The sequence below is a fragment of the Triturus cristatus genome, chromosome 2_2, assembly GCF_964204655.1.
Source record: "Triturus cristatus chromosome 2_2, aTriCri1.1, whole genome shotgun sequence".
NCBI lineage: Eukaryota > Metazoa > Chordata > Amphibia > Caudata > Salamandridae > Triturus > Triturus cristatus.
Window position 1 is genome coordinate 59,185,307 of NC_140582.1, and position 20,005 is coordinate 59,205,311.

The 20,005-nt window shown below is 44.8% G+C and overlaps 1 protein-coding gene across 2 annotated transcripts in view; it reads right to left on the reverse strand.

Annotated features, from left to right (window-relative positions):
* SDAD1 (SDA1 domain containing 1) overlaps nucleotides 1-20,005 on the reverse strand; it is a 148,222-nt gene that overhangs the window by 24,706 nt on the left and 103,511 nt on the right. The window contains exons 14-17 of one of the 2 annotated variants that reach the window (XM_085640981.1): nucleotides 19,905-19,981; nucleotides 14,733-14,830; nucleotides 9,666-9,742; nucleotides 4,086-4,212 (exon numbers count right to left, since the gene is read on the reverse strand). In XM_085640981.1, coding sequence (XP_085497107.1) covers nucleotides 4,086-4,212; nucleotides 9,666-9,742; nucleotides 14,733-14,830; nucleotides 19,905-19,981 — 379 coding nt within the window. Of the gene's footprint in view, nucleotides 1-4,076; nucleotides 4,213-9,665; nucleotides 9,743-14,732; nucleotides 14,831-19,904; nucleotides 19,982-20,005 lie in introns of both variants that reach the window. The other variant, XM_085640980.1, reaches the window with a different exon arrangement.

The following is a 20,005-nucleotide window of genomic DNA, read 5'->3' on the forward strand; positions in this document are numbered from 1 at the left end:
GTAGTTATGGTTTAGCTAAGAGAGCAGTTACTCACAGCAGTCCTTGTGGGGTGGAATGGGTACTTGGTTGGGGGGGGGTTTAGGGCGGGTTATGTTAAGGAGGGGGCAGATACCAATATGTAAACTAGGCATGGGGCAGGTTAGAAAAGCTGGTACAATTCAGGGAGAAAAGTAACAGTCACCTTGGCTGATGCCCAGCCTCTATTGCGACCACATAATTCAGCAGTTACTACTTAGGCACCCATCACTTCTTTCGCACGTCCCGCCTCCATTTTTAGAGCCAGGATGAGTACTCCACCATTAGCAAATAGGACCTTGTCGATCTTGTCCTGGAATGTGAATGGCCTGGGTGACAAGGTCAAGTGAGGGTTGGTGACCCAATACATTAGACACCTACAAGTGGATGTGGTACGCTTACAAGTGACCAATCTTAAGGGAACACAGTGCAGATTTCCGGGGAGAGGAGCCTACATCACACTGGCATATGCAGGGTACACGTTAGGCTCAAAGAGGGCTAGCTATTTTGGTCCGGAAGGATCCACCTTTCTGAGTAGCTAAGAAGTGAACAGACCTCTTGGGGAGACAGGTGGAAGTAAAAGGGTTCTAGGGACGAACAGATGTTACGCTGCTTAGCGTATATGCACCCCCTAGGCTACAGTCCCCCACCATTAAGAGGCTAGCAAGTATAACGCTGGAGGCTGACTCCTCACTCCACACTCTGGGAGGAGATTTTAACTATGTCATGGTAGTGGAGCAGGACAGGCTAGGATCCACGAGTCTGGCCACACAACCCACCCCGCTTGCAAGCTTTGCAGCTGGCTTGGGCCTTTCTGGAGGCACAATCACCCACTTGAACACAAAAACGACTATTTTTCAGGGGCCCATAAGGTGTTATCCCATCCAGACTATGTCTTTGCACCAACAGGGGAAATGGGAACTATATTGCAGGCGGACTACTTGGCCCGGGCCTTTCAGATCACACCCCCAGTTGGTGAGGGCGGATAGGCGTTGTGCCGGATGGACTGTTAATGCCTGGGATCTACAGGACTGGGAAGTGGCCATGGGACTGAGGGTGGACTCAGAGCTCTACTTCCATATAAATGAAGGGTCAGTCAAGTCTAAAGCAGTGCTCTGAGAGGCCTACAAAATGGTCCTTCGAGACAATGTCCAGAACCTGACAGCCTGAAAGAGGAGGAGGGAGAGGGCACCCTGGAGAAACACGAGGGTCAGCTGCTAGAGATTGAGGGAACCAGACTCCCCCCCACCACCCTTAAGAAGCTGGGCCTACTAAGACATGAATATTGAGCTCTGACATAAGAAGGCACAAAAACCCAAATGCTAACCACGCTACACCGACTTTATAATGCTGGTAATAAGGCTAGGAAACTACTGGTGTGGCTGGGGAAAAGGGAGGTGGAGGTCAGGCAGGTAAACCAAATAGGGAGAGAAAGTAGGGAAAGAGATTAAGCAATAGCGGGAGCCTTTGCTTGCTACTATGCAGAGTTTTATAGGGCCAGGCCATTGCAGACACTGCCTCGAAACAACAAGTACCTGGACTCTGTGACCACTCTTCTGCTAGATTAAGAGGCTCGAGCAACACTTGGCGCGGAAATCAAGTTTGCCGAAATTCAAGCTGCTACAGCGAAACTGAATTCTAACAAGACCCGGAACCCAATGGGATTCCAGCAAAATTCTATAAGCATTACGTAGGGTTGGTGGGACCTCATCTCTTGAACATGTTCTTGGAAGCGGCTAAACAGGGCACCCTCCTGTGTGACCTTCAACGGGCTGTCACAGTAGTTATTCATAAAGATGGCAAGGCGAAAGAGTGTTGCGACTCACATTGCCTGATCTCGCTACTCAACACAGAGGTTAAAATTGTAGCTACTATTCTAGCCACTAGACTCCTGCAAGTCATGAGGCCCCTAATCCATATGGACCGGTCAGGCTTCATGCTTGGTAGATCAACCAGACACAATCTACGTCACAAGCATAATTAGCTGAACAAAATTAGAGACCAATCAGAACCTCACGACTTTCTTGTGCTTGATGCAGAAAAGGCGTTTGACGCAGTGCACTGGCCCTTTATTGAACATACATTGATCAAGTTCATGACTGGTCCCCGCTACAGGAAATGTGTCAAACTATTATATCTTGCCCTAATGGCTTAAGTCCGGGTGAACAGGGTATTGTCGGTGGAGTTCCCCATCGGTAGAGGCATGAGACAGGGTTGCTCATGTCCCCTCTTCTGTTTGCTCCTACTATAGAATCCCTAGTCTGTGCGGTCTGTGATCATCCCGGGATCCATGGCTTCCGGATCGCGGATGAGACCATGGGGTAAGGAGAAGATTTAATTTCACGCGGATGACATCCTTCTCCACATCACAGAACCGTCACAGTCCCTTCCCTCGACCTTCCAACTATTTGAGGATTATGGGAGACACATAGGTTATAGCATCAACTGGGGCAAATTAGTTCTTTATCTTCCACAGAGTGGGATGGAGTTGCCCTCACTCCCTCGTCAAGTGACGCATACTGACCATGAATTCAAATACTTGGGTATATACATGACACAGAAAAGGGAGGCTTGTTTTGAGAGTAATCTGAAGAGGGTGATGCAAGCCTGCTGAAAAGACATGGAGAGGTGGCAGAGGCTTCCCCTTACATTGATGTGGAGGGCAGCAATGTTTAAGATGATCTTATAACCCAAACTGCTCTACGAACTGTAAAACGCATATTATTGGACCCCCTCCCCCTCTTCCCGAGACCTACAGAGTGGTCGAGGGTGACGTGAGCTGTGCTATGGGATGGTAAACACCCCAGAATTGCTCTTAAAACCCTACCAGGCAACCAATATAATGGCGGTTTGCGTTGCCCGACATTAAGTGCCTACTTTTGGGCTGCCCACCTCATAACTGTCAACGATTAGTTATTTCCCCCCCCTGGACCACTAAACCTTCAGGCTGGAGCGGGTGCATTGGGGTAAGAGGGCCTACGTACACTATTTGTACAGAGGAAGTCTATCCACTAGCTACATACAATGACCGCTTCCTGACATCTTCCAATGACAATCTTATATGGAATGATAGCAACAACGTCCATCCCAGCAGTTCTCTCCACCATCTCTCCCTCCAACCTATTCCTGCTCAGGAACATAATATCTAAACTCAAAACTTCAGAATGGACAACCCATTGTGGTAACCAGCTTAATAGACTAAGATTATAAATACAATAAAAGGACATAATCAGCTGTTCAAATCTGCCAGTTTACTGAATAACAAACTGCACGCCTCTCTTTCACACTTCGCCATCCATCAAACTGCTAATCACTGCATCCCATAACACAATAACAACATGTAGTATGACATGGTAATACTTTCCAAATAGAATCAAAACATAACTTCCAACCACACACTCTACAGAGTGTAACATGCTACCCAAATAAGTAAGTGCTTCTGGGCCCCTCGTAGGGTTCTAAGCACTATATAACTGTTGCAATATAATGCAATGAAACACCATACCTTAGGATAGGTAAACTGTGCCAACGGTCAGTCACATACTGTCAATTAATCTGCCTACCTCTGCCACAGAATTCTGTCTCAATCTTTAGGAACTAGAAAATTCAATAAAGTTCAGTCCCTCTGTGAGAACTACGGCTACAAATAATCATCTTTCTTAGTGTGAACTACAAGTTCAAAGGTAGAAGACACAAAGAAGTAACAACTGATTAATCCAATTTACAAGGTTCTACATGCATCTGCAACTCCTATATCACCAAAGTGCTAAGGGGTAGGGGCACAAAAAGAAAGTGAAAATGCCAGTTGAGCCCCTGGGTGCACATTTTGTATTAAGTACTTTGGCCTCAATGTCATTCAGAAGGCCATGTTCAGATGACCGCAGCAATTTGGTGATATGAGGAGGGGAAATGTTTGCCCCTCCTCTGCTTATGTAAAGAGACTGAGAACTAGCAGTTGTAGAAGGATGCCTGGGTTAAATTGCCCTAAAGAGTTGATCACAAACATCTGTCACGTTTTCATTAAAACCAATAGCACATTAAAAAAGCTCAGTGATCAAACCTTCTTCACCCTCTGCATCTTCATCTTTTTCATCCTGTTCCACTTCCAACACTTCTGCCCCTGGAATGTAACTTTTGGCGTCCAATTCACCATACTCTTGAATTCTTGCCTCTGTCGAGGCCTCCGTAGGTTTACCCTACAAATAAAAGGCAACATTAGAATTCCACCTAACTACACATAAAGTGCAATGTTGGCCTAAAAACTTGTAAAAAATATAAAATTATACAGTAGTGATTATGCAAGCTTTTATACAATTGCGCTGAAACAGTACATCAAAGACCCACTTATAACCTACATGAATATGCAATCTGCCCTCACATTGCCAGTACTGGTTCTGTAAGCAATATACGCACAAAACCTAGGGTTTAACTTTAATGTTTGGTACAAGTGTCTGCCTATTCCATTCATTTTAATTATAAAGTTGTTCTTGTTAGCCACGTGTAGGAAGTGTATTCTGCCCACTTAGTCCACCAGGATTTTTCACAATTGACTACCTGGTTTTAAGACTTTTTATGTCTCACCACTTGTGTCTCAGTCACAGTAAATTAACGGTAATTGGACTGTGGGTGCTAACCGTCAGTGCCTGCCTTTGAAGATATGGCTGCTGCTGCACAGCTAGGGTAAGAGTCTCTGGGTTTGTTACACCAGAGCATACACGTGCGAGCGCTTTGTGTGAGATTACGGTTGTGTGCAGCCCCGTATCTGCGTACAAGTAGTCTGTTGCAGAAGGGGCTCTTTAAGGATTGGTGCTGACCTGGGGTAAGCCTTATAATGCGAGTGGACATTCATAGTATAGGTTTGTAGTGCATACTGAAGGTATGTGGTGTTTTCCATGCATTACACACAAGAGACTAAATCTGCCCTAAAGTACAGTTTAGCTCCATTTAAGCCTACAGGGTCCATCAAAGTATCAATCTAACGTGAAATGTTCACCTCAAGTTGAATTTACAGTCCCCAAGTATCCCTCAAACACCTTATGGAAATTCAATATTCGCCCTATTTTGATGGCTCAGCTCATAATCAGATTCCAGGCCCTTGCCCCCTCCCCTCTACTGGGTTTAGCTAATTACTCTGCTCCCAAGTGGAGGGGTCAAACAGCACTTAACCCAGTTCCTGGGAAAGGAAGGGGAGGAGGGGAAATCGGCATCTAATAATTTGCTTTTCACATTGCACCTGGGCTGGGGCAGCATAGGCCCACTGGATCAAAGAAGGAGGGCAGACTTCCGAAGCAAACACAGAAGGGCTCGCTTTTGACCTTTTTGAGGGAAGGGATCAGGCAACTGTGTCAGCAAAGGGAGGAGGTGAGGCTCTCAGAGGAGCTATTACTAGAGATAACTTGAAGTTGTAATTTTGGATTGTCCCAGAATGCTGAGCAGGAGTATTGTAATAGGGGTAAAGGGATTATGTGACAGCCTAGTATTGATTAAGGGGTGTCTGGCTCGTAAAAATGTCCACCCTACCTTAAAAAAAAAAATATGGCAAAAGAATGCTCAGCTGGAAGGAGAAGTCACCTGATGCCCTGCAAGAATGAGCAAATAACTTTGACTCCATGTGGGAAAGTGCCCCTTTTTGACATGGTTGCCCCCACGTTTTGCCTGGTACGTGATGTGCTTTCGACAGGGATCTTGCCAAACAGGAACCCAGTGCCAGAGCTCTTTCCTAAAACTGTGCAATTGTTCCCTCAGTTGTCAAAACCTTTAGCACCCTCTGGAAGTCCCTAGTAAATTGTACCCGGGTACCTAGGGCCTGAGGTACTATAGAGGGTACCTGAGGGGTGCAGCACCAATTGCGCAACTCTAATGGAACCCTCACCAAGCACATGCACAACTTCCATTGAAGGCTGCTTGTCTTGGTGCAGACAAAAGTGAAAACACGACGTCTCTCACATCCCTGTGAGCAATTTTTCCTACCACTGCATATGATATTTGTAGGTCACCCCTACAGCAGGAATGACAGCCCTAAGGGAGGGTGCTTAATACTATATGTGAGGACATATCTGCATGAGTAGATATGCCCCTGTGCTGGTTAGTCCAATTGCTGCAAGTGAAAGTGAGCAGGGAAGCCATCTTATACCATGTACTGGACATTGTTGAAAACGAGTTACCCAGATATATGATGGCATCACTGAAAATAGGGATGTTTGGTACTAAACTACTCGTCTTGATAAACCCACACTGATGCCAGTGTTAGATTTTTCAAAACATGCACTCAGAAGGCACCTCTTAGAGGGGCCCCCTGAAAACTTAACAGCCTCTGGTGTGCTTGCTGACTGGATTCTGCCTGCCTGCCCCCCAAGACAAGTTTCTGACCTCCTAGGATGAGAGCCTTCTGCTCTCAAGAGGTCAGGAACAAAAGCCTGTCTGGAAAGAGGGTGTAATTCCCCCTCCCTCAGGATGGCCTGATGATTATCCTCCTTGGGCTGGCGAGCTTCAAAGGAGCCGCCACCTTGGAATGCAAATCTGGCCCCCTCACAGGAGAGGAAGCCACCTCCCTGTCCTGAGCCCACTTGGCACCTGGACAGGAACGAAAATGAGCTAGTCAGGTAGGCGTGCCACGCCCAGGCTTGTACCACCCCTAAGGTGAGCTAACTGTGAGGTGGACACATTTTTATAGGTAGCCATCTTTGTGATGGCATACCTAGAAATTCTGACACAGGGTTATGCCCACTTCCTACAGAAGTGGTCGTATAGGGGGCGTGGTGACCGCAATGGTCAGTAGCCTATTGGCTACCACACTACACTCCCCTAACACCCCTAAATTCAGTATTTAGCAGAGTCCCTGGCACCAGAGAAGCAGATTCTGACGACCTCAGAGAAAGGCACTGAAGAGAAAGGAAGAGCAAGAACTGAAGAGTAACCAACTGACTTGGCGCCAAAGCTGCCGGCCTGTCTGCTGTCATAGACAATTGTACCAAACATAATTCATCCTGCAGCTGCTGTGCCTCCAAAAGCCTGGGAGGATAGCCGGCACATCAAGGAGCAACCAGCATCTCCCATGGAGTAGTGGAGGTACTTCCTGCACCCTGCAGGCACCCAAGAAGAACCAAGAGGACTCAGAACCTCAAAAACCTGACATCAGAAAGCACCAGTGTACCCGTGCCCCGCAGCCCGAGTAGAAGTGGGCCAATGGTGCCATGGAGGTCGTGAGATCCTCCACAGTCGCACCCTACCTTGAGTTTGCCCAGACTGGACTTCCAGTCGCCGGCTGCAGCTTCTTGTGCAGACCCACTAAACTGTGAGTGTCTCCTGCAGCACGGATTTGACATCTAAAGACACCACTGCACCTGTGCCCTACAGCCTGAAGAGAAGTGGACCATTAGTGTCCCTACATGCCCGAGCATCTCAAGGACTGAGTCCCCCTGTGGATTCAACCGGACTGGCCTCCCACAACCGTTTCCCATTCAAACCAATGGGGCACCTAACACTGAAAAGCACCTCTGCACCCGGGCGCCCCAGAGCCTCCCAAGGTGACCTGTTGGTGTTGCCTTGGACCTTGCCCCATACCCTACTTACCTTAACTCCAGAAGATTGATGCTGTAGGAATTGGGTATAACCTTGTCCCAGAGTTCCTAATTCTGCCATCACTAAGATGGTGGCATTTTTTTAAAGGGGGACCCATCAAGCTGCCCACCTTAGGGGTGTCACTGGCCTGGTAGTGCACCACCCCTCCCTGCATATCTAATTTCCCGCCTGTCCTGCTGCCAGATGGGCCCTCGGCAGGGGGTTGGCATTTCCCTGTCTGGGAAAGCCGTGGTCACATATCAAAGGTGGCAGAGGCCTTTGAAGTCTCCTGCCTTGATATGCTAATTACTTAGCCATTCTACTTGGAGAAGGTGACAACACCTCAGGCCAAAGCCGGCATTGTTTCTGCACTCAAGAGAATGTAGGCTCTAACCTGCAGTGGGTCAAAAACCAGTCTGTGGTGGCAAGCTGGCCGACACCAGTCAACTAGCACACTAGAGGCTGGTGGGTTTTTGTGCTCACTGAGCGCATGCATTAATAAATAACCACTGAGTACCTCAACGACCGCATGACCTTCTACACGCCCACCCGCCAGCTACGATCGACCAGCCACGCCCTCGCCACCGTACCACGCATCCGCAGAGCCACCGCCGGAGGAAGATCCTTCTCCTACCTGGCAGCCAAGACTTGTAACTCCCTCCCCATCCACCTTCAGCTAACCCAAGACCATCTCTCCTTCAGGAAGCAGCTCAAGACCTGGCTGTTCGAGCAGTAACGTACCCCTCCCCCCCAGCGCCTTGAGACCCTTCTGGGTGAGTAGCGCGCTATACAAATGTCGTGATTGATTGATTGACTGAAATCAGTGTGGGTTTATTAATACAAGATGTTTGATAATAAAAACTATAGATTTCTGAGAAGCCATCATGAAGCTGGGGAACTCGTTTTTACCAGTGTCCAGCACATATACCTAAAATGGCTTCCATGTTCACCTGTGATATCTAAGAATTGTCTTCTATATCAAATGGACATATTTGCTGATGCAGATATGCCCACACATGTAGTATAGTGCACCCTGCCTTAGGGCTGTAAGGTCTGTTGTAGGGGTGGTTTACCTATACTGCATGCAGTGTCTGTAGGCATGGCGCGCAGGCATGGCACACTGGGATGTGTGCCATGTCGTGTTCACTTTTCTCTGCACTAATACACACAGTTTGCAATGTCAGTTTGCATGTTGATGCTGAGGGGTCCCTTAGAGTGGAACAATGCATGTTGCAGCCCTTGGGGACCTCTTCAACCTCCTTCCCAGGGGTGCCATTCACTAGGGACTTATAGCGGTGCTAAAGGTATTGCCAATTGCTGGAACGACGCACAGTTCAGGGAAAAAGACCTGGCACTGGGGTCCTAGATAGCATAAACCCAGTGTACTTCTGTCAAAATTGCATAAGATACCAAGCAAAAAGTGGGGGTGACCACATCAAAAAGGGGTAATTTCCTACAATGCAAAGTTAGGATAAGACACTAAACATTTGATTGAGAGTGCTCCCAGTCCGCAGTTTTCTTTTTTTCTCATGAAAAGCACAATTTTGGTAGGCTTTCCTTAAGAAACTGAGAAATAACACATGCTATGGATATTGCAACATACCATATCAAATTAAAATAAAGTCTAATGATGAAAAGGGCAGATGAGTGAGGGCAAACTACAGGACAATGAAAAGAGGGCAAAAAGCTTGGCAGAAAATGGCAGATTGGAGACGTCAAACCATTGACACTTATCAAGGCAAAAAATAGGTGAATGGGCAATTAGATGACTTAAGGGTATATGTAGAGGAACTGGTAGGCTTTCAGGAAACATGCGACACTTGAACACTAGGTCAAGTTAGTCAGGGGTGCAAAGAAACATTATGGATCAATGGTGGAGGGTAGAAAATAAGTCAAAGACAATTAGGGTGGAAAAGCTGGATAGAGAACTGGAGTAAGAAGAAGAGGTAGATCTGATTGGGCTGAAGAGCTTTGCAAACAAAAAGATACAGCTAGGAGTGCATTTCAGACAGCACTCCGGGGGAAGACAGCAAAGAAAATGGATGCTCAATACAATAACACAAGAACAGGTAGAAAAACAACAGATTACCCGAAATTTCTTCTGCAACATCTGGGGATTCAGTGAGCGGAAGAGATGTATTAAGGTCCTTGATGACATCATTACATCTGTAAAATAAAACAAGCAGCCAAATATTGTCAAATGGCACTTTAGGAGCACACCTGATTAAAATAAACTAGCTACTTACCTTTAACAATAGGTTTGCAGATTGAAACATTTCTACAATTAAATACTGTGCACTATTCAACCATCTATGGCTGGGACAGGAACATTTTTCTAAATATTCTTATTTTAAGTGTCAATCTAAGGTGGAGTTCATATGATTTACTACGGCATCAAATGTAAGAACACATTGCTGGAGTTAGTAGTCACCATCTTCAGACTCTTTTTTTCATTGTTATACTATGCTATGCTTATTTGTATGGCACACATATCACCCGGGAGGGTGTCCTGCTGTCTAAGAAGGGAGGTGCTGGTCTGTCTGGGGCCTTTTGGCAGAACCAGGCTTTTAGTTCCTATAGGAACTCTAGGATAGAGCTTTCAGGTCTGATGTGGAGTGGGAGATCATTTTATGCTTTGGGGTCAGGTACAAGAAGACAGGGTCCCTGGCTCTGACACAACACAACCGGGGATGTAGGTGAATAAGAGATTGGCTGACGGTAGGTGTCGGCTGGTGTGTTATAAGGGGCATGGCTGTTGAGGTACGCTGGGCCTAGGCCGTGGAGTACTTTGTAGGTGTGTGTGAGGGGCTAGAAGAGGGCATGCTTGTGGATTGGGAGCCAGTGGTGGTCCTTGAGGTGTTTAGATATATGTGTGTTGTGCTGAAGTTTAAGAGCGAGCCTTGCTGCAGCGTTCTGTATGACTTAAAGCCTCTTGATGAGAAGAGAGGTGATGCCGAAGTAGAGGGCGTTGCTGTAGTCCAGTCTGCTAGTGATCAGAGCTTGTGTGACAGACCCACATGTTTAGAGCAGTAACCATCTGAAGACTTTCTTGAGCAACTAGAGAGTGTTGAAGCAGATAAATGGGACTGTGTTAACTTGGTTAGACATCAAGATTTAGTTACCAATCATGATGCCTAGATTCCTGGCCTCAAATTCTGGTCTCATGGAGGCATTGGATGAGGACGGGGGGAGATTGTGTTGAACGCAGCCAGTACATCAAGGAGTGACGCTGTGTGCCCCTTGTCTATGATGAGGTGAAGGTCGTTGATGGCAGCAAATGAATACTCATTTTAAAATATGTGCGTCTACGGATTCTAAGCAGATATCTTATTTGTGCAAGAATTCTTTTTTCATGTCAAGGGTCACATGTGAAGAGAAATTCATTCTGCAAACCTTTTTTCACATGAAAGTATCTGGCTTCTTTTGGAATGTTAACTATTCTAGATTCTCATGTTGTGCATAGGTTATGTAGCATGTTTCACTCATTTTGACGTGGGAGTGCAGCATGGCTTGTGGTAAGTAACTGTCCTAACATCCAACTTATGTAGATTTCTTTTTGTATTTGGATCTTGGAAGAAAGATGAAAATTGCAGTATTTGTTTGCTTAAAATGAATACTACTCTGAACATTTAATTTCTTCCTATAACCACCTTCCTTTGTGAATTTGCATGTAAGGTCCTTGTATTGTTAGCTTTTGTATTTCACTATGCTTACGTAAACAGATAAGGTCAATTTGAAAAAACTGTGTTAAGTCTTTCAATGTGGCCAGCTGCATTGGTTCAAACTGGATTTTCACAAGACTTCCCAAAACGAAATTGAAGTTCCTATTTGGTGTAAAAATTGTACATTGAGGATACATCTTTTAACTCCCTCGATACATCTTTTAACGACTGAAAAGGCAAATAGTTGATCTTCATTTGTTTCAATTCATCTCCTTTTCATATCCATTGTTCTTACATTAAATGTATCAATTTGTAGCCACACAACACTTCAAAGTTGCTGGTTTTCCAGAGTCTTATCAGCTACATACACCTTTGTGGTAGGAGTTAGATGTTGTAATTCCAAGACCTAAGAAGCAATACTGATAAAATCCTGTTTTTGCTTCTGGGTAATAAATTATTCTTTTCACCACTGTATGTAGTTTTACAGAAAATACGCTGCTACTGCATTCTCTGTCGTGAAAATTCTGAATGCAAACAGTGTCAAACCCAAAGTGGTGCTAATGGTATCGTACTCTTCAGTGACACTATGCACCGGTTGATGGGGAAATAAATCATCAGTATGGAAAAAGGTTTGGAGTGTCTCATTTTGTGAGTGTACTGTTGACAAATCCCAAGTTCCTTCTCATGGAATATGCACGTTTGTCATCCAAGTGTATATGCCTTTACATTTTTTCCCCTGGAAAATGGTAACTGTAGGAATGTGCCCCTTTTTGACATGGTCACCCTCACTTTTTGCCTGGTACCTGAAGCAATTTTAACAGAAGTGCACTGAGTTCCTGCTATCTAGGTCCACAGTGCCGGATCTCTTTCCCGAAAAACTGTACAATTGATCCCCCAACTGGACATACTTTTAGCACCACTGTAAGTCCCTAGTAAATGGTACCTCGAGTACCCAGGGCATGGGTACTAAAGAGCGTCCCTAAGGGCTGCAGCATGTACTGTGCCATCCTAAGGGAACCCTTACCTAACTCATGCAGACTGCCATTGCAGGCTGCGTGTCTGGGTGCAGATAAAAGTGAAAACACGACATGGCACACATTCCTGTGTGCAATACCTGCAGATGCTGCATGCAGTACAGGTAAGCCCCCCCTGCAGGAGACCTTACAGCCCTAAGGCAGGGTGCACTATGCTACATGTGACGGCATATTTGCATGAGCAAATATGCCCCTGTGATGTCTAGTCAATTCTTAGAAATCAAAAGTGAACACGAAAGCTATTTTAAGTACATGTGCTGTGCTTGACACCGGTAAAAACAAGTTCCCCAACCACATGATGGCTTCACTGAAATCTATTGTGTTTGGTGTCAAACACATTGCATTAATAAACCCACACTGATTCTAGTGGTGGGTTTATTAATACATGCACTTAGAGGGCACCTTAGAGGTACCCCTTGAAAACCTACCAGACTCTAGTGTGCTGGCTGACTGGTGTCGATCAGCCTGCCACCACAGACTGGTTTCTGATCCCCTGCAGGTGAGAGCCTACGCTGTCTGAGGGCAGAAACAATGCCTGCACTGGCCGGAGGTGTTGTCACTTCCTACAAGCAATATGGCTGAGTAATCAGCATATTAGTACCGGAGGTTTTAAAGACCTCTGCTGCCTTTGATATGTGACCACGGCTTCCCCAGACAGGTGAGATTCCAACCCCTGCCGTGGGCCATTTGGTATCAGGACAGGAGGGAAATTAAATATGCAGGGAGGCCTGGTGCACTACCAGCCCAGTCACACCCCTAAGTCGAGCAGCCTGATGTGCCCCCATTTAAAAAGATTCCGCCATCTTGGTGATGCAGAATTAGGAACTCTGGAACAGGTTTATGCCCACTTCCCACAGGAAAATATAAAGGTGAGTAGCCCATTGGCTACCACCCTTCACTCTCCATAGCGCCCCTAAATCTAGTATTTAGAGAAGCCCCTGCCACCTGGACAGCAGATAATGCCAACCTAAGAAGGAGGACACTGAAGAGCTGCGAAGAGCAAGAATGGAGTAACAGCAACTGATTTGGTGCCAGCCCCGCTGGAATTCCTGCTGTCCCCGACAATTGCACCAAAGACGACTTGTCCTGCAGCTGCTCTACCTTCCAAATCACTTCAAGGAGCAACCAGCATCTCCCATGGAGTAGCAGAGCTACTTGCTTGCACATTGAAGGCATCCAAGAAGAACCGTGAGGACTCCAGACCACCAAAAACCCAACACTGGAAAGCACCACTTGCACCAGTGCCGCCCTAAACCGAGTCGAAGTGGGCCAACAGTGTCAACGAGGTCCTGAGACCCTCCAGAGTCAAACTCCACCTTGGGTTTGCCCAGATTGGACTTTGTCACCATCTGCAGCCTCTTTGTGCAGGCCTCCTCATAAATGAGTATCTCCTGCAGCATGGGTCAGATGCCTAAATGCACTACGGCGCCCGAGGAGAAGTGGACCAATGGTGTCCCAAGGTGCTCCAGCATCTCAAGGACCGAGCCCCCCCCTGTAGGCTCAACCAGACTGGCCCACAGTCTCAGACTGCAGTCTCCTTTTTAGGACCGCTTCCCATTGAAACCAACAGGGCACCCAACGCCGAAAAACTCCTTTGCACCAGGATGTCCCAGACCCTACAGAGGTGACCTGTTGGTGCTGCCTTGGACCTTGCCCCATATTTACCTTAACTCCAGTAGAAAGGTCCTGTAATTTGCTGTCAAGTACCCGTTTGCAGTATATGTTTTTCCGCCATAGGAAAGTACCACTATCCCGTAGTTACATGTTCTCTCATATAAATTTGGTAGGTTGAGGTGAACACAATGTCCCATATGCAGGACCACCAAAATGAATGCTCCAAGAGTGGAGGTGGCCTGGATGTCTGTGTCTGGGCAGCACAAAACATGTGGTTTATGAAATCTTTATTTGGTTTGTGAGGTTAAAAAATACAAACCACCAATTGTTTTGTAAACTGTTGCCTATATTTCCAAGGCAGCTATGACGAAATCAGTAAACATGCAAAAGCACTGGAGTGATGTAATGTGTTTAAAGAGATCTTCAGGCTACTACTTTGAAGGATTTCACACTCTTTTTAACTACCGCACTAGATAATGTGCGAGACCTAGTGGTTTCTATGTTCACTAAAAATGGCAATAAGGCATTGGTGCAGCTTTGTAAGTGCACAAGGGCATAGAATATTTAAAAAAAACAAGAAGCTAGACAGAGATAGTTGTGTCAGATGCCATTTCATACTAGCGTTCGCAACTGTGTCTTTATAAAGAGGACCACTACTTCTGCTATAAATAGGAGTTTGATTTAATGGTATTATTTTGGACATGGTTACATAGTCCGTATTGTTATAGCTGTTTAGTATGAGCTTGAGTGAGGCCATCTAGGATACTCGTGGCATTCGGAATATGAGAAATATAGCGTGGGCAACAAACAGACCAATTTCAAACCGATAAACCCTGTCAAACTTACTCTTATCCTTGTGTGTTTTATACTGAGCAAGGTCTTGTAACAGTTCTTCTGTCATGGCCAGTGGACATCTGGCTGTAATTTCTTTGATAGCATTAATTCTAAGAAAGAAAACAATCAGAATTTACAAATTAGATAGCACAAAAAAGGATTATGTTACTTACCCTGTAAGCATCTGTACGTGGCATGTAGTGCTGTAGATCCACATGCACTGCATACTCCTGGCATATAGTGTTGGGTTCAGAGTTGTACAAGTCGTTTACCTTTGAAGAATTGTTTCGAATCACAAGGCAGAGTGACTTCTCCTCTTGGTGATACTCTGCATGGGCATTAACTCCTTTGTTAGATTGTTTTTCCACAGGAGGGTGAGAAAGGAGTATAATGAATGTGTGTAAAATAGAGATGTCCATGTTAATATGTGAATTTATGATAGAAATGTGTGAAAAGATAACTGCAACAGCCACAAGCGTCTGGGGAGGGGGGCGGACACGTGAATCTACAACACTACATGCTAAAAACAGATGCTTACAGGGTAAGTAACATAATCCATTTGACGGCATGTGTGGCTGTAGATACAAATGCTCTGCATTGACTGTAAAGCAGTCCCTCCTTAGAAGCGGTGATTAGCGTGCAGGGGTTGCAGTAGTTTGAAAAAGTACGTAGCATTGCCTGATCTACATTGGCTTGTTGGCATACTAAAAATCCATACAGTAGTGTTTAGTAAAAGTGCGTGGTGTAGACCAAGTAGGTGCTTTACAAATGTCAGCTATTGGAATATTTCCTAAAAAGGCCATAGTTGCTCCTTTTTTTCCCCGAGTGGAATGTGGTCAAGAAGTAACATGTAAAGGTCTCTTGGCTTTAATGTAACAAGTTTGAATGTTTTTAACTATCCACCTAGCTATAACTTATTTGGATATAGGACTGCCTTGATGAGGTAGAGGAAAAGCTACTAAGAGTTGCTTTGTTTTAGTGAATATGTTAGTTCTATCTATGTAGAAGATGAGCGCTCTTAACATCGTAAGTGTGAAGAGCTCTTTGTGCAACAGAATCAGGGTTAAGGGAAAAACAGGAAGCTCAATAGATTGAGGTGAAACTGGGAAACTACTTTAGGTAGGATTTTAGGATTAATAGTGTCGTCTTCGGAACGATGAGACATTTCCAGCGAACACGCCCTGTGATCCTGGTGAGTCTTTTTTGAGCAGAAAGATTTGCAGGCGTCACAATCGGCTTCACGATGATTGGGCGAAAGGCAGAGATTGCACCCAAGATGTTGGTCCATGTGCGGGTACTTGGAGTTGACACTGGGTGCAAAATCAAAAAGGCGTCAGTTCCATCAGGAGCACATTTTCAGTACCAACAGTGCATGTGGAGAGTAGGCCCGAGAAGGGCAGCGCCCAGAGGGGCCATCAGTTGGTAATCAAACCCATGAATTTAAAATGGTGCAGAAATGGAAAAGCGTGATCGAAAGATCTATACCCTCGAAGACAGAATTGGACTGAAAAGACGTACCAAACAGCAGTCTAACATGGAGGAGAAGCACACACGGATGAACCAGACGGCGGAGAGAAATCAAACTAACAAAGAAGTCAATGCCCATGCACAGTATCACCAACAGGAAGAGTCACTCTACCTTGTGACTCGAAACAATTCTTCAAAGAAAAACAACTTGTATAACTCTGAACCCAACACTAGATGGCAGGAGTATGCAGAGCATGTGCATCTACAGCCACACATGCCATCGAGCATACTGCTATGCAGAGCGATTTTTCAGGAATCCAGGACAGATGCTGTGCAAAAAGGCAATTGCTTAAGTCACCTCTAGAACAGACATACGTAACAGCTGATATGTTAAACTGTGTCAGGGCTACAGAATAACAGGTTCAAATGTGTGTGCATATGCCTCACCTATTACCATAGCACTGTCTACAACCTTTTGCTGGGTGAAGGGGGGTGACAAGAGGTGTGAACTTCAAAAATTCCTAGCAAAAGGGCCATTTAAAGTAATTACAATATTTCAAGAGAGTTGGGGGAAAAAGACGATTTGCAGAAGAGTATCTGCAAGGTTTAAGAAGAATACTTAAGGTACTTGGACATGTGCAGCTGTATTTTTTCTCCAGCATCATCACATCAAATACACTACACTTACATACTCTGTATATTTTTTTTTTTTGTTTTTTTTTAAAAAAAGATGAAAGTGCTTTATTCCTTCATAGATAGCAGCATGGCGCGTTTCGACCGGGTAAACCCGGTCTTGATCACATGACATGGCTAAAGACCAACAAGTTTAAATGCTGTAAGGTACATGGTTAAAGCTCCTCCTTCTAGCCATAAACACTGAAAACATACTGCAAAATAAAATCAGATTTAGAATAGCTTCAAAAAGTTTGGGAATTTAACATAATATCAAGCTAAATTGTCAACAAAACCGCTGCTAATCAAATAGAATTGTAAATATAATTTGATTCAAGAGAAAATAAAAATTATTTTATACTCTTAAAGAACAGTGGTAAAACAATGGTAAATCAATTAAGGGCAAGTGCCCATAGAATACAAAACCAGAGAAAATACCGCAAAATTTGCAGTAGAAAAAGTTCATATAAAGGCCTGGAGTTCAATAACAATGAAAAAACGTATATAACAGCAGATAAAAAATTAGTACATTAGTGTAATAAAAATCACAATCATATAAACAGTGAATATATTGTTTTTTAAAAATTTATATTTTTCTTAAGAGCAGATGCTGAAATGCAAAAAAGTAAAGTGCCTAGTGCAAAAAAGGGAAATTATTTATACCAGATTGACTTAAAAGTCAGTGTCCAGGAAATTTAGAGGCACTACATTATGATGTTAAAAGCAAAAAGAACACGCAATTTTATATACAACATTATAGTCCCGAAAGGATTAATCCGTAGATGGTATAATTCTGTCAAAAAATGGTAGTGCTAAAAGCCTGCTATTGTCAAATTAAGTGGCCACCCTGTCCCCACATCCTATCTTCAATGAATAAAAATGAATAAAACTAGAAAACTAGTAAAATCAGTAACAATCCAATAAAAACAAGACATGGAAAACCATAGGTAAAAATTCACTTAAGACAATAAAAGAGCATAGAATTCTTAATAGCAGCAAAATAGATCATAGAATGGCTGGGGTAAAAGATAACACTAAAGCAATGATGGGACAAGCCTGCCCCATAAAAGGATCACTATTTATAAAAAAAATTATAAAGATCTTCTCCTGTATTCAGACCATTAGGTATCTTAGTGTCTAGAAGCAAAATATATCGGCTCTCCAACTGCCTGAGTTTCCTCTCTCTATCCCCTCCTCTTTTGGAAAATGGAACTGCATCAATAACAAAATAACTCAAATCTTTAAGATTATTATTATGAGCCAGTTTAAAATGACTCGCCACAGGATAGTTGGGATCGGAGTTAACAATAGCCCGAAGATGCTGCAGAATCCGGTTGAAAACTTGGAGTTTAGTACTACCAATATATCGAAGATGACAAGTACATTGTAGTACATAAACTGCATAATCAGTTTTACAGGTAAACAAACCATTGATTTTGCAGACATCTTGGGAGAAAGCATCCTGATATTCCACAGTGTTAACTCCAAATTTACAGGCTCTGCACGAACTGCACTTAAAAAAGCCGGATCTGTTGGAGAGCCAATTCAAAGTTTTTTTTTTTTTGTTTTTTTTTATAAAACCTTTATTTCTTCAAGATTCTGGACACAGCTATTCAGCCGACAACCCGGAGGTTCGGCAGCTTCGGTAGGAGAGAACAAAGAAGCGTCTACAATGCATTGAAGGAGCAGTGAAAAGGTTCCATTTTTAAATAATTACAAACACACAACAAACCCCAGCAAGGCAACAACACTGAATACCCACGGTGTTAGCCCCTCAGGGGGGAGCCGGACCCCAATCGTCTAACAGTTACAGTACTGTGAAAAGAGGAAAACGGGGGGAAAGCAGAGGCCCAAGAAGTCAATTAACCATCACATCTGCATACTAAGCTGGAAAGAAGATCAAGAAGAAAGCTGTTCCTCGGGGGGATCCAGATCAGGGGCAAGACATATTCCCCCCCTGTATTGATTCCACCGCCCCCAGATGGCATGCCACTTCCGAGGGCGGCCTCTAGCGCAATAGACTGTCTTCTCCGTGAGCATACTCCAGTCCATATTTTCTTTCCACGCGGTTAACGTGGGGGGCCCCGCGGAACCCCACAAGCGCACGATGTCCCTCTTAGCAACCATGTTACCCAGAGTCACCCACTGGGTCTGCGCCTCATCATGATCAGTGGGCCCCCAGACATTCAGGAGACAACACCGCGCTTCCGGCTGCATAGCAATGCCCGTCACCTCCCCCATCACCGCATGAACTCGCCTCCAAAATTCCGTGATGACACCACATTCCCAAATGATATGGAGGAAAGTACCCACCATACCACATCCCCTCCTACATAGGCCTTCCTCAGAGAATCCCATATGAACCAGTCGCGGCCCCGTCACATACACCCGATGCAATATCTTGAGCTGCACCAGCCTCAGACGCGACGGGATCGCAACCTCCTTAGGAGAGGAAACAGCAGACTGCCAGTCCTCATCGTCCAACTCGAGTCCGTCCCTGGTCCACTGGTCCCGCAGCCCCAGAAGCATATCAGCCCGAACATTTATCAGTTTCTTGTAGATGAGCGAGATCGTGCTCTCTGGCATATGGCCATCAAGGATCCGGTCCTCCAAAGGAGAGGACTCAGGCACCCTCTCACCCTCCACAAGGACTGACCGCAGGGCATGACGCACCTGAGCATATCGGAAAAACTCGGATGCCCCCAACTCATACTCCTTCTGCAACTCTTCAAAGGACTTCACCCTCCCCTTAATCAGCACATCTCCAACCCTGGAGATGCCGATCAAGTCCCATTTATCAAACCCTTTCGTATGCTACTCTGTATATTTTAATATTGTCATAGAACATCAAACTCCTTCCCTGTAAAACGATAGACCTGTTCTTCCCTTGAAATCATTTCCTACAACCGTGTCAAATGATACTACGAAAACCTCGTTAATGGTCTGTATAGTTTAAGTAATTCAGAATACTCAGGCAGTGACTGCTGAAACTTCCAGTGCTCTGTAAGGGTTTGGTGTGTTTTTCCAATTCTTTTTCATACATACCCTACAGTCATTGCTTCTCCCGAGTTTCTGTCAGTGACAAAGTTATTGGCTATTGTCATCATCAGTGATTGGATAACCTGAAAAAGATAACAAAGGTATAT